The sequence below is a fragment of the Lissotriton vulgaris genome, chromosome 1_1, assembly GCF_964263255.1.
Source record: "Lissotriton vulgaris chromosome 1_1, aLisVul1.2, whole genome shotgun sequence".
Taxonomy (NCBI): domain Eukaryota; kingdom Metazoa; phylum Chordata; class Amphibia; order Caudata; family Salamandridae; genus Lissotriton; species Lissotriton vulgaris.
Window position 1 is genome coordinate 1389400885 of NC_141685.1, and position 13862 is coordinate 1389414746.

At 44.0% G+C, this 13862-nt stretch overlaps 1 protein-coding gene across 1 annotated transcript in view; it reads right to left on the minus strand.

The window, feature by feature from the left end:
• The window catches only part of PTPRZ1 (protein tyrosine phosphatase receptor type Z1), a 652698-nt gene that overhangs the window by 183552 nt on the left and 455284 nt on the right, over positions 1-13862 (minus strand). The window contains exon 14 of the mRNA XM_086966862.1: positions 5502-5646. Within this exon, the coding sequence (XP_086822988.1) occupies positions 5502-5646 (145 nt within the window). The remainder of the gene's footprint in view (positions 1-5501; positions 5647-13862) is intronic.

Below are 13862 nucleotides of genomic sequence, written 5' to 3' on the forward strand. Positions count from 1 at the left end.
AGCTGAAGGCAGGTCATGTCTCTGCATGAATTAGCTGAAGACAAGTCATATCTCTGCATAAACCAGCTGAAGACAAGTCATGTCTCTGCATGATTCAGCTGAAGGCAGGTCATGTCTCTGTGTTGCGGCCTCCATTGCACTACAATGTGCCTGCCTAGCTACTGGCAGAATATGTGCTGCTTAAGGGATCTGGCTAACTTTGCTGATTATTGATGACCAGTGTGGAAAATGTCCTTCTCTACCTCATTCCTCTTGGTAAATGCTCCGATATTGCAAGAGTGATGAAACCAGAGCCGGTGAAAATAATTTTGCCACCCTATGTAAACTGATATTTTGCTGCCTCAACCCTCACTTATCTCTGCCAGGACAGAATCACATGCTATGTTTAGGGTGATATGGGGCCCCTCCTGGTGGCTGCCTAGTCTTACTTTGCTTTTGCACCTGCTCTGAATGAAACTGTATATTTTGTCCCCGAAAAATGCGACAAGTCCAAAATTGAGAATAAACAAAATAGCGATGAACGTGCCAATCTGTGTGTTCCATCTTCTCACCGACACCATAAATGATTTGAAATACAAGAAGAAGGAAGTCCCATTAGAAATGATATTTTTAACAAGCAGTATGAAGCTGAAACATCTGTAAAATTGGAAGTAAATTATTTAGTTGGTATGACAAGATTTCACCAAGATACCATCTGTTCAGTAGAGGAGGTGACCGCTCTCCTGACGAAGCGCTAAGTGTTGATAACTGTATTTCCTGCTAATTATCACTCAATTAAATGCAAAAAGTAACACAGATTCTACGCTCCCAGATGTAGGTCCCATCATTCACCAGCCTGGAGGAGTATTTCATTTGCACGTCTCATCCACCACGTCTGTCAAACGAAAGCCCGAACAGGTAAGTCACAACACAGGTGCAGCTGGCTGCGAGCAGGAGGCTCCAGGGCCTTGCGCTCTCTGCACGCTCTAGCGCTGCGCGCTCTGCACTGGAGAGGGGAGGTGAGGCGGTCACATTGTCAGTCTGAGCTTGCACCAATATAGCCTGGATGAATGCTTGAAGGTAGAACAGTACAACTCCTGCCATGTGGTTGTGTTCATTTGTCTAATTAAAAAGCACATGTAAAGAGCTGCCAAGGGCGTGCTAAGAACACAGACTCTGACTAAATCATTTTGCTCGATACTGGCCTTGAAAGAAAGAAAGGCCATTTGACATGCCTAATGCGCCTTTCTTCGCAGGAGGAAAAGAAGAAGTGAAAATTTGACACTTGTGTGTTTGTTATTAGATTATAATGCCTTTCTCAACATCACAAAATTAGATGATGGACGGAGTGTTGAAACTTTTCCAACACTCACCCCAGTCACTGATCTGGGTTTAATCCATCGTTATTTTGCCAGATCTGGGTTTAATCCATCGTTATTTTGCTCACCACGCCACCACAGATTGGACCCAGCCATATGCAAATCAGTCTTGATCCTGCTCCCCATGGGAACAGTCCAGCCTGAACTGACAAGCATCCTGAACCAGTTTCGGGGTATCACCCCTCATCAGCCAGGCTAGCTTGAATCTGGTTGCCCAGCGAGCAAGGGACCCAAATGCCTGCCCCATATAGTGCCACCGAGACACAGCTAGTCTTGTATATATATAAGAGCTCTTTGACTGGCTTTTTGCCCATCTTTCTACTAAAGGTCTTAAGGGCCATTATGGCTTTGGAGAATAATACATTCCTAGCCTGTATTGCACTATTCCAATTCACAGTATGATCAAACAGAGCCCCCAGATATGGGAAGGTAGGGGTATGCTGTAGAGGGGTTGATCCAATGAACATAGTTTTTTTCTTTTCGCGGGCATTACCACCACAGTTCATTACACATGTCTTAGTGCAATTTATCTGTAATTCAAGTTTAGCCATAAAGGCACTAAAGGACGAAATCATGGCCTGCATGGCTAGGGGGGTTCTTGCCATAAGCACAGTGTCGTCTGCATAAATAAGTGCAGGTAACCGACGGGCTGAGGCATTTGGCATATCATTACAATCCTGTAATAGTGTATCCTCTAAATTATTAATATAAATAGAAAATAAAAATGGAGCGAGGACACACCCCTGCCTCACACCCCTGGCAACTCTAAATTCCCTTGTACACTCCCCATTTATGCCATATCTGATCATTGCACTAGCCCCGTTATACAGTTCTCTTAAAAAACTAATAATATTTACTTCTACTCCCAAGCTGGTTAGAATAGTCCATAGTTTACAGTGATTCACAAAATCAAAGGCTGAAGTAAGATCTAAAAAGGTTAAGAAAAGTCTGCCTCCCTTGGCCGTTGTGTATTTCTCTATCAGTGCCCAACTCACACCCATGCTGAATATACTACCACACACCTTTGTGTGTGATCACCCCATTTATACATTCTGTTCATTTCAATGCCTCTGCCTGGCTTTACCAAACTCGATTCTCACCCATGTGTGCGTTCTCTACCCGGGCTCCAACTCTGTCTGACTTCAAAGCCTAGCTCCTACCCTTGTGTGCAGTCAGCACCCGTTGTCCATCTTTGCCTAAGTTCAGATCCAGACTCCCACCTCATGTGTGGTCTCTACACCATTCTCCAACATTGCCTCACGTAAGAGCCTCAGTCCCACCCCTGTGTGTGACACCCCCCCATTACCCCACTCTGCCTAGCTCCACAGTGCAAAGCTCCCTCCCCTGTACACCATCACCACCTCTCTCCATACTCCCACCCTGCCCACCTCCGGCCAACTCCATGGCAATGGCTTCCTTTGGTGATTGCCCACTTCGGGGTGATGGGCACACCCAACTATTTCCAGAGGGTTTGGCTAAATGTCACACGGTAGCATGTGCATTAGACCCATTTAAGGGGCATTTCTCACTAACTGCTGCCTAAACCCATGCCCTCTGTGCTGAAGAGAGTTCAGTGGATCACCCAGGCACACACTGCACTCTCCGAGGGTGACCGTCAATGTCCAGAATGTTCATTTCAAATATAATCTTGGGCACATACTTACATGAGTGGGGGGCAGTCTCTTCATAATGTGTTCCCTCCAAGTCAGAGAAGCAGGAGTGAAGAGTAAGTTTACCTTGCCTGACAACTGGAATGCTTCTCCAGGACCCCTCGGTTACGTGCTCAGTGAAGCTCATATGAAATATAGTCATTCATTTTAAAATGAGTCTATACGTAGGAAGCGCTTCCATGGCAGTGACATAGCTAGGGTGTCAAGAGTCCCAATGAAATAAAGAAAAGGGGAACTTAGCCCCTCAGTTGAATGTTAACGGCAATGATAGTTGGAATGCAGCAGGTCTAGTAGAACTATAGACCCGGTATCACTGCACCTGCTCCACTAATGATAGCGATGCCCAGGCCCATGTGTAGATCACCTTAGGAAGCGCCTGACTCTCATACTGCAGGCCACTTGAAACACAAATATGTAGCAGCCATAGTCCATCCAGGTAAGAGCAGTGGGGCCGGGGGGTGGGGGTGAGGAGAGTTTTGACAGCCGATGATGAGGCGAAATGAATTAATTATTTAATTTCCCCTCATCAACATCTGTCGAAATCCCCCCCACCTGCCCCACCGCTCTTACCTGCACGGGCCGCGACTGATATGTTGTGAAAACTCTGCCTGAGTCATTCGCAGTTTTATCAGCTGCACACACAGTTAGGCGATACCGTTCTTGCTTAGCCTCACACAGGACCATCTGTCTGTAGAGAAGAATTATTACTGGACCAATTATTTCTGTAAAACTGAGCTCATACAGGGGCATCTGTTGGTTGAACGACTCAAACAGGGCATAGGAGCTGCAGAACTGAGAAGGATCATAATTAGCTCTTCGCTCACACATGACCATCTGTGAAACTGAGTTCACACAAGACCATCAGTCTACAGAACTAAAATCACATAGGATCATCTGTCTAGATTTGAGCTCATACAGGACCATTTGAATGTAGAACTGAGTACATACATGGCTATCTATCGACGGAATTGACATTTCAGAAGCCTATCTCTCTCTCTGTAGAATTGGGCCAAATTTTCTGCATAAATGAGATCTCTCACAAGTCCATCTGTCTGTAGAACCGAGATACTGAGGACAGTCTGAAGAACTGAACCCACTTGAACATATATCTACAAAACTGAGTTCACATAGTTCTATATACCTACAGAACAGAAGTCACAGAGGCCATCTGTCAGTAGAACTGAGTTAATGCTGGGTCATTTAGCTGTACCATCGAGTCTTTTCTCTGGACCATTTGACTGTAGATTTGGGAGACGTAGCTGTAAAACCGAACTCACGCTGCCATGTATTTATAGATCTGAGGTCACATGGGACCGTCTATCTATCAAACTGAGCTCGTTTAGGATCATTTGTCTGTAGCACACTGGACTATCTATCTATAGTTTGGACCCCACAACAGGCTAACTGTCTACAGAAAATAATTAAAACTGGGCTATTTTTCTGTGAATGCTGAGCTCATGCAGGGCCATATTTTGGTAGAACTGAGCACACACAGGGCAAACACCCTGCAGAACTGAACAGAATGAACGCCAAACAGGATCACCTGGAGACCTTCGCTCACACAGGACCATCTGGGAGCTTACATCACACGGGTCCACCAGTCTGTAGACCTAAGATCAATCAGGAACATCTCTCTGTAAAATTGAGCTTAAACAGGACAATTTGTCTGTAGAACTAAGTTCACACAGGGCGGCTGTCTATCCACAGAATGGACCTCAGACAGGCCTAGGTCTCTCCGTTGAACCTAGTTAATAACGGGTCATTTATCTGTAGAAATGTGCTCTTGACAGGACCATCTGTCTGTAGAACTGAGATGCAGAGGGCCATCTGTAAGATGGAGGTGACATGACTATATTTCCATAGAATTAAGGAGATCACATTGGATCATCTGTCTGTAGAACTGAATTCAAGCAGGGCCATCTAATCGTGGAATTAGGCTCAAACAGGAACACCCATGAGCTGAACTGAAAAACAGAGGACCAACTACGTGTACGACTGAGTTCTCACAGCGCCAACTATTTGTAGACATTGGGCTCACTCTGGAACATCCGTCTGTATAAGTGAGATCACACAAGACCATCCCGCTGTAGAACCAAACCCATGCATGGCCATGTAACTGTCGAATTGAACTCACACAGCAACATCAATCTGTAGAAATGAGCAAAAAGTAATCCCAAAGACCAGAGCACAGTAGGAGGTGTGTGAGCTGTGACTGAACTCACACAGCCCCATCTGTATGTAGAACTGAGCTCACACAGGACATCTGTATGTAAAGCTGAGCTCACATGAGACCATCTATCTGTAGAACTGAGTTCACACAGAACCAATTTTTTTCGAAGGCAGTATACACAGCGACAGCAGAGGTTGTTCGTTGAAGTGCCTCCTAAAAGCACAAGCCCTTTCGTTTACTTCTAAGGCAACACCCAGTATGCATACATATTAGCATATGAGTTTGTACATAGCTGAAACTTACCTCCAGTAGATGAGAATACCCACGAGAACCAAAAGACAGAGAAACGTCAGGGCCGACACGACCACAAGAGGTATCACGGTCTTCTTCTCTGGGTCCAAACCTTCAGCTAGACCAACACGCGACTCATGGCTACTATTGCTGGCCTCTGTGGTCAGAGAAAATGAAAACCGCCACATTTAAAGTTTGACCAAGTGCATTACACAGCGAAACACACTTTGATGATCTGCAGTAACATCACTTACCTCACAAAAGTTCACCAGCCACAGAAGACAATTTTATTTTTTATTTGCAAACCAGTTTCAAGAAGTAAGGCAGACAGAAGATAAAGCCAACATTGAAGTCCACAGCCAATCCCAGAAGTTAAAACAAAGATAGAAATGTGTGGCTTATTGTGTGGTATTCATTTCCATCCTGCAGACTCTCACCTTATCCTTCAGCATCTGCTCTGCAACCTGCACCGTAGGCGTCCTTACCGTACGTCACAGAGAGTTGTGATTCAAAATGGCAGTCATTGGTCTTGGAGATGCTGTGATAAACCTCCCAATATTCTAACAACAAAGCTGCCAAAACCTGCCAGGTGGCCCTCAAACACCTGCCAGCTGATGACAACTTGAATCACCAATACATGCAAACTACAGAGCTCTACAGGTCAATACCGTAAGCAGACAAACAGTTCGATGCCAACTAAACTATGCAACCTATAGAATCTGTTTTTAAAAAGAGATGTCTTTATCAATTTTGTGAACAAGAAAAAGCTTAGTGGATTTCAGAAATCAAATGTACTGCTTACCAACACACAAATAACAGGGGACATGCACATTGTATCACTAACCTAAAGGGTTAGAAACTGTACATCAGTATCACAAGAACACAGAAGTTCTTGTTCTCACCCCTAACAATGGATTAAATAATCATTAATGTCAAAACCAAGCTTGATGACCAAATCTCTAAATCCTTAAACCTACCGAACTTCTACTTCTTCCAGCAGAGGTCCTGAATGAGTAGGGTTAATTTGTCACCAGCAATTGAGGCACAATGTTTTCTAAGTTTATAATTCATGTGGAATACATTTGGGTGCCAAATACAGCACCATGCAATCATTTATGGTTTTATGTGAAAAGGGAAAAACAAAAAAGTGATGTGTGGAATGCTTGAATTAATCTCCTTCATTGGTAATTCCCCATTGGGGTTTTTCTCTCTGCGTACCAAGAAAAAGTGATCATCTGTAAGCAAATCAGCCTAGGCCCTGCTGCAAGATGAAGAGCCCAGGCCAAACAGCTAAGCTACGTAGGAGTCGTAAGACCAATGAGCTATTGGACCCATATCTGGGCTTACCTTTCAAATGACCAGGACTTCTCAACGCAGCAGGTAGGAAGAGCTCCTGAGAGATTGGGGAGGATGGGTCACTTGTACCTTTTGACACTGGAGAGAGGTGGCGCTCCTAAGGGTTCCAGGGGGAGGGGGATCAGGATTTCTCAGCAAAGAAGAGAAGAAATGCTCCTACCATCCTACAAAGAGGATAGATGACCTCAACCTTTTGGGCCCGATGAAAAAGTATCTGCTTATTATTCCATTGCAGTGAACCCAGAGTAAATGCGCTATGCTTCAAGTGCATTTTGGCTCCATATATGTGGGAGTTCAGGACAAAAGCAGATAATGATGATTTGACAAGAAGAAAGATTAGAGTGGGTCTAATTCCCCTTTTGAATGGAGGCAGAAGGTGGTTGTGAGGGACCCATATGGACAGTAAGACTTCACCAATATACGTAGGGTCCGGTCTGTGGATGTTTCATTGGTTTGAGGGTTGCACATAGACTAATGATCCCAGTGGTTGATGGTACAGTGGGTGAGTAAACTCATTTTGTTATCCAGTACTAAAGTTGGTAAGGCAGCCCATTGTTGAAAGCACTTGGCAATACAACCTACGAAAAAGTTGCAAGTCAAATCAAAGCCGGGCTCACAAACCGTTAAGAGAACGATTAAATCTCAATGGTTGATGTGGTAAATCGTAATAGCACAGCTTTGACTTTTAACACAAAAAATGGCAACCCTGCTGTTATGAACTGATTTAATTACTTTTATTGAAGGAACTACCTACTGTTTTGGTGGGTGGGTTTTCTACCGTTTCGCTCAAAAGAGGCTGAGTTTCATGATTTGAAACAATCGTACAGGAGCCTGCTTCAGGATAACAGTTCTGGTGGCAGAGGAGAGAACTGCAAGGAGCCAACATCCAGAATTTAGTGTGATATTAAAGCGAAGATATAACACAGCACATAATCCTGGGCAGTGACGAATGCAATCCACTAGGAGGCAGGGCCAGTAGCAAATATGCAGTAGGGTCATCAAAGCAGTAGCTCGTTTCCCTAATCTTTCTGCTTAGATGCTTTTTCCCAAGATAAGGCTACGAAAACCACCAAATGAGCTTCAGAAAATAAAGAGAAACACTGAGGGCCTCATTTATTAGTTGGCGGATGGAGTTTACTCCATGAGGGAAAGAGAGTAAGTTACTCTGCTGCCCATACAAAGTAACCCCCTGCCAAATTTAGAAATGACCGCCAAGCCAACGGTCGTTCCTGAAGCATTGGCCGGAACCACCGTGAGGGCATTTCCTTTCAATGCTTTTTTAAGTTTGAAGAATGGCTCCATCAACATGAGGCAGACATCCATCAAACGTATTTCTTTTTCTTCAAAAAGAAAAACCCTATGTGGGATTTTCTATTTTGAAAATAAAAAAAAAGCCCCCCCTCCATGGGAGATATCTCCTACGACGGGGGGCATGAGGCAGTTTTTCAGGCCCCTTACTGCCAGGGTTTTCCTGGCAGTGACATGCAGTAAAAATGAACCAGTATGTCCACACATCTAAAATAGGTGGGCAGACGTAAAGTTCAACTTCCAATGGCCCTTACCTCGTCGGCCCATTGAAAAGGTGTAACCATGGCAGAGACAGAGTAGTGTTCACCGTGGCTACATATGATGTCTGACCGAATTTAGATCAGGCGGGCGGACCAATATGTTGGCGGTAAGGATACCGATCACCATTGCATGTACAGTTGAGCAGCAGCAGTGCAAGCTTCTCTCCTTCACAGAAAAGTAGGGGGTATGGGTGGGCAGGGGGCACAACAAGACACAGCCAAGGTGGTAGGTAAATGTAAAAGACGGATAGCAACTTCTGCTTGTACTTGAATGGTGCACCACAATGCTGATGTATTAATAACTTGAAGAAAAATGAAAAAATGATAGAGAGATCTTTTCAATGGCATCTCTAGAACTGATTTTTAGGGAAGGCAAACATTGGGCCTCATATAAAATTGTTGCTGCTATTTACAAAGGAATATGTGCACACACACACACACACACATACACAGGCACACGGACACACATTTGCTTTAAATGTATATGTGTAGATATAGCTATGTAAACATTTTAACTAAACAACACTGCTTTGGTAAATAAGGTAGTTGGTCAAATTAATATGTGTGGCAAGGTGCAGTGTCTGTTTTTTCGGTGTTGCCTCCTGGCACATTCAGCATTTCTGGTGGTGGGGTATGGTTGGGGGGCAGGACAATTAGAGATGGGACACAGGCCTCATCTGGCCTCGATGCGAGTGGATTTGTATCCCATGCCAACCATTCATCCAAGAGAAGGAAAGTCAGCCAAGGTTTGTCTGTACTGCCAAGACTATTGATTTGAAGAAGGTGGGTGTTACAAAGAGACAGATCTACATGGATATAAATTTAGAGGAGACTGTCCGATAAATGAGAAACAAAATAAAGATGTAGGAGAGAATGAGAGTGAATGCAGGTACAGTGAGTGCAGGGAGTCACTGATGTGGCAAAAAGAGAGACTTGCAAGCAGGAGAACCACATATAAGGAGAAATGGAGGGCAGAGAGAACGCACAGCGCGGCCCAGGAGGAGGCATGTAACCAAACCAATGGAAGTGAAAATAGCAGCAGCATGACAAAAAATTAAACCTCTAAATTGGAAGCACATGTACTATGAGAAAACTGTGAAGTGGTGACAGCAGATTTAAATGTATGAGACTGCAGGGACATTGAAAGATTTGCAGTGGCCGCAGTGAGGCTGCACTGGGAGACTCTTGCGATAGGCTCAAGTTCGAGTCATCAGTAACAAGCAGCAGAAGCGGTGACTGTCCATGGAAGTGTGAAACTGAAGCATGCAGAGCAAGGTTGTATTCAGCACAGCGGGATGCAGCTGCCAGCCCTGGCTGGTAAATACAAGCCATCCCTTCGGAGAAGGCGGCCCGATGCAGTGACTGTGGCCATGTAAGTGTGATGTTCAGCAGGCACAGCCAAGTTGCTGCAGATTCAGCAAGGGTGCAATGGGTGTGACTTTCTGTGGCTCATTAGCACCTACCATTGTTGAAGACACATAATTAATATACATGATCCAATTACTACCAGTGAGTGGCCCATGTTAGGCCTATCTGACATTGATTAGATAATGGATCCTCCATATTATTAATGACATAGTCTCCCAAGCACTTAAAATACTTCACAGAGACATAGAAAACCAAAATGAGGGCTTTGTCACAATCATAGATTTTACCAAGCGTAGATGCATGGAGTATACTACACCTCCCTACTCATCATCATTTGAATACATAAATGCAGTATGTTCAGTTAACTCAAACACTTAATTCCTCAATGCATATTCTATCTTCAATCAAGCTATAATCCTAAATTTCAGGATAAAATCCTACACCTACCTCCCGTCGGCAACCACTGGCACCAAAGATTCTGTTAATGTGAAATTTTGCATTTGAGTTGATGAATTCAACACACCGATCCGACATAGGCGGGCAACAGAGCATGGTTCAAGTGTGAATATGCTGTGGTATATTCAAGTGATGCTCACATAGCGGGGCATAGAATCAATTAGGATTTAGAATACAAGGAGCTAAAGTCAGTGACCTCTCCGGCCAGACCCCTTCTTTATGTACCTAGTGTATTTGAACATAAGGTATGTCCCACGAAACAACAAAAGAGATGAACCGAAAGTCCAGCTTAGAAACCTTAATGAGGAAAACAAGAAAAGCGAAGGATGGAATGATTGAATTAATCTCAGGTACTAATAATTACTCCAGGGCTACATTGCTGTTCATTATTTTCTGTGCCTGCCATGCCACCACAGGCAGGAATTAGCCATATGCAAATTGGAACAGCCAGGTACCTTCAGAAGGAGAACACAAACACCATTTTGATGATCAATACAAAGCCCAGACCAATACCAGCTCCTAAGAATGATTTTACATTCCGATTAGGAATATCTACTACGTTACTACTAGCAACAAGACTCTTCTGGACAGGCTCCAGACCATCCAGAACGCAGCGGCCACACTCGTCCTTGGTGCACCGTGCCATGAGCACATGACCCAACACTTACGAGGCCTACACTGGCTCCCTGTCGAGAAGAGGGTCACCTTCAAACTCCTCACCCACGCCTATAAATCCCTCCACAACATCGGACCCATATACCTCAACAAGAGAGTATCCTTCCAGGTACCCAAGAGGAACTTCCGCTCCGCCGACCTTGCCCTGGCAGAGGTCACCCAAATCTGCAGAAAAAGAACTGTCGGAAGAGCTTTCTCCTACATCGCAGCCAAAATCTGTAACGAGCTCCCTGTGAACATCAGATGCTCCCGACCCTGCACACGTTCAGGAAGGACCTCAAGAATTGGCTCTTCGACTGATCAGGAGCCGCCCCCCAGCGCCTTGAGACCCACACCGGTGAGTAGCGCGCTATACAAACCACTGATTGATTGATTGATTGATTGACATTGAACAAAATTATGCAACAAAGAATGAAGAAAAGCAAAGACTTAAGCCTCTAACAAGTGGTTTACACATTATCTGTTTGAGTTGGAAAGAACAATGCATAAAGCTGGAATGAAGATGGCATGAATCAGACACGTGTCTGCAAGAGGAGCAGAAGAGTCCAAATGCCTCAAAGACTCCTAACATAAACCAAGGGTCATCCTCAACATGTTTTAAGAAAAAATCAACCTGAAAGCAATAAAATACCCTGGTGATATCCTGCAGCATTGTCAGAACTTGCTGAGGTCTTCTAAATGAAAAATAGAGAAAAAATAAACACCCCAAAATCATTCTCCTGCACACTGCTACACCCAGCTAAAGGTATACAGAATCTGTCTTTTCTGGTATAAGGAGTTCATCTTCACAGTTGATGAACAACTGAAGGACAGAAAGCAGCTCAGATCATACTTGGTCTTTCTTCATCTTACGCCTCAGCAGATGGACATATAGGTTCGGGATATATGGTAATGCTCTAAAGTGGACCGGCTCTTACCTTTGTAATCAGAGGCAAGAAGTACACATTGACCACTGTTGTTCACTTTGTCACCTAGTGACGAATATCGGTCTCATTTCTAGATTATGCCATCAACAACAAAGTCTTCATCAACTCGAAGAGTCAATCTACACCCCCACCACCACAAGTCTAAAGGTCACCTTCGCACATACTCGGAGAGTTAAGACTCTAGGGATGCTGTTTGACTTCGATCATTCATCCGCAGCTCAAATAAGTGCCACAGTCAAGCGAGTCAACATGCAACTCTTCAATCCAAGGAAAATTCTTCCTCTTGAGTAAATCTACACTTCTGTAATGGGTTCGATAAAGTATGCCTAAGATTTTGTTAAACAATCACAAGGATGCGACTAAGCCTGCAGACAGGTGACCGCATCGAAGTAGCACTGGAAGCTCTCCACTATCTCCCAGCTGAGGCAAGGATCACACTCAAGATGCTCTATGTTACGCCTTGGCTGCTTCAGGGAGCCCAAAGCTGAACACATATTGAATCTGGCTAATATCGCTGGCTCCTCAGAGAAATTGAGTTTGGGTTCAGGTTAATCTGGGCACAGATGGTTGAATGCGCTACGGAGGCACCACATGAGTATGGGGACACATAGGGTGAAAAAGAGGCAAACTTGTCTCGGGAGTGGGCTGAGGCAAAGGAAGGGGAACACAGGCATCAGATTGGGAGACAGGACAAGACAGCGCCAGCAAGCAACAGCTGTACCTGCACTGTGCACTAAGGTCCAGCTGTCACCCTGCCGCTGCTTACAGCAGTGAATGGAAGCAACTGCGCTACAAAGAATGAATGCTCCATGTCACCGTCTATGCCCTGCACTGGAAGAGAAATGGTCTTGTATGGACTCATCTGACTTGTCCACCAACAAATTATCAGTATGTCAATGCAGTGGCAAAACTCAATACATCATACCTGACAGTTACAATCAACCAATGGCTGATGAATGTGGGATTGTCAATAAGTGAGTGACATTTACAACAACCAATGGCTGAGGAGAATGACCTTTCACCGCTCTCTGTAGAGAAATCATATTAACTCTGCAAAAGACCTACACTTGCCTCGAGCCAGACCTAATACAAAGTCTATTCTGCAGGTTTGAAGCTAGAACACTTCAGTTGCAATTATATGAGCCAATTACTGTTAACGAGCTCATGTTTAAAGAAGGCTTCATTTAGCATAATGTTTTAGTAAAATTACTGAAGAATTTCAGAAATCACCATAACCTTACAGAGGAAATACGCTCATTTAAGCTGATATGTTTACGGGAGGTACTAAAGCATACAACTACTTCTTTTAACATCTGAGAGATCAAAAATTGTTGAAAAGGTAATTTATTGCCCGGTTATGTGTGACAATCGGACACAAAAGGAAAGTATTACATGAATTCTAAATTGAATAATTATTCATCTGAATGCAAGTCTGGCCAAACAAAGAAATGAGTCAAGTGGAAAGATGCACATTCATCTACAGATACACTGAACATGTCACATAACTTTACGATTAATAACAGGTACAACACAACCAATTTTAGTACAATAAACAATACATTTCGTAGCCATGATATACACTACAAATTTCTACACTAAACGTCGAAACAGAATCCTAGACTGGCGCTGACATCCTACAGCATCTTGCCCGCGTCATCAGTTGGGCGACTGCTTTATCTGAACGGCCTATAGTGTTGGCTGTATGGAGCTATGTGGCTCACTGAGATCTTATTAAATATATAACTGAGCAATAGGCATAATCCTTCAAAAAGTCCCTGAAAAATAACCTTTCTGCAGAGTGATTCTGATGACAGAACTGGTATATCACTAGTTTATGGTAAGTACGACCCAAGTCACCAACAATGCAAAGTCTTCAATTGGACTCATTGTCTTCGCTTGTTGAGCATACTTCGTCGAAGCTTGGGCAGTATCAAAGATGCACTGGACATTAAGTGACTGCGTAGATCACCAGTTCATATAGCATCAGAGTTTGCCAACATCCTTCTATATAGAAAAAAATATTT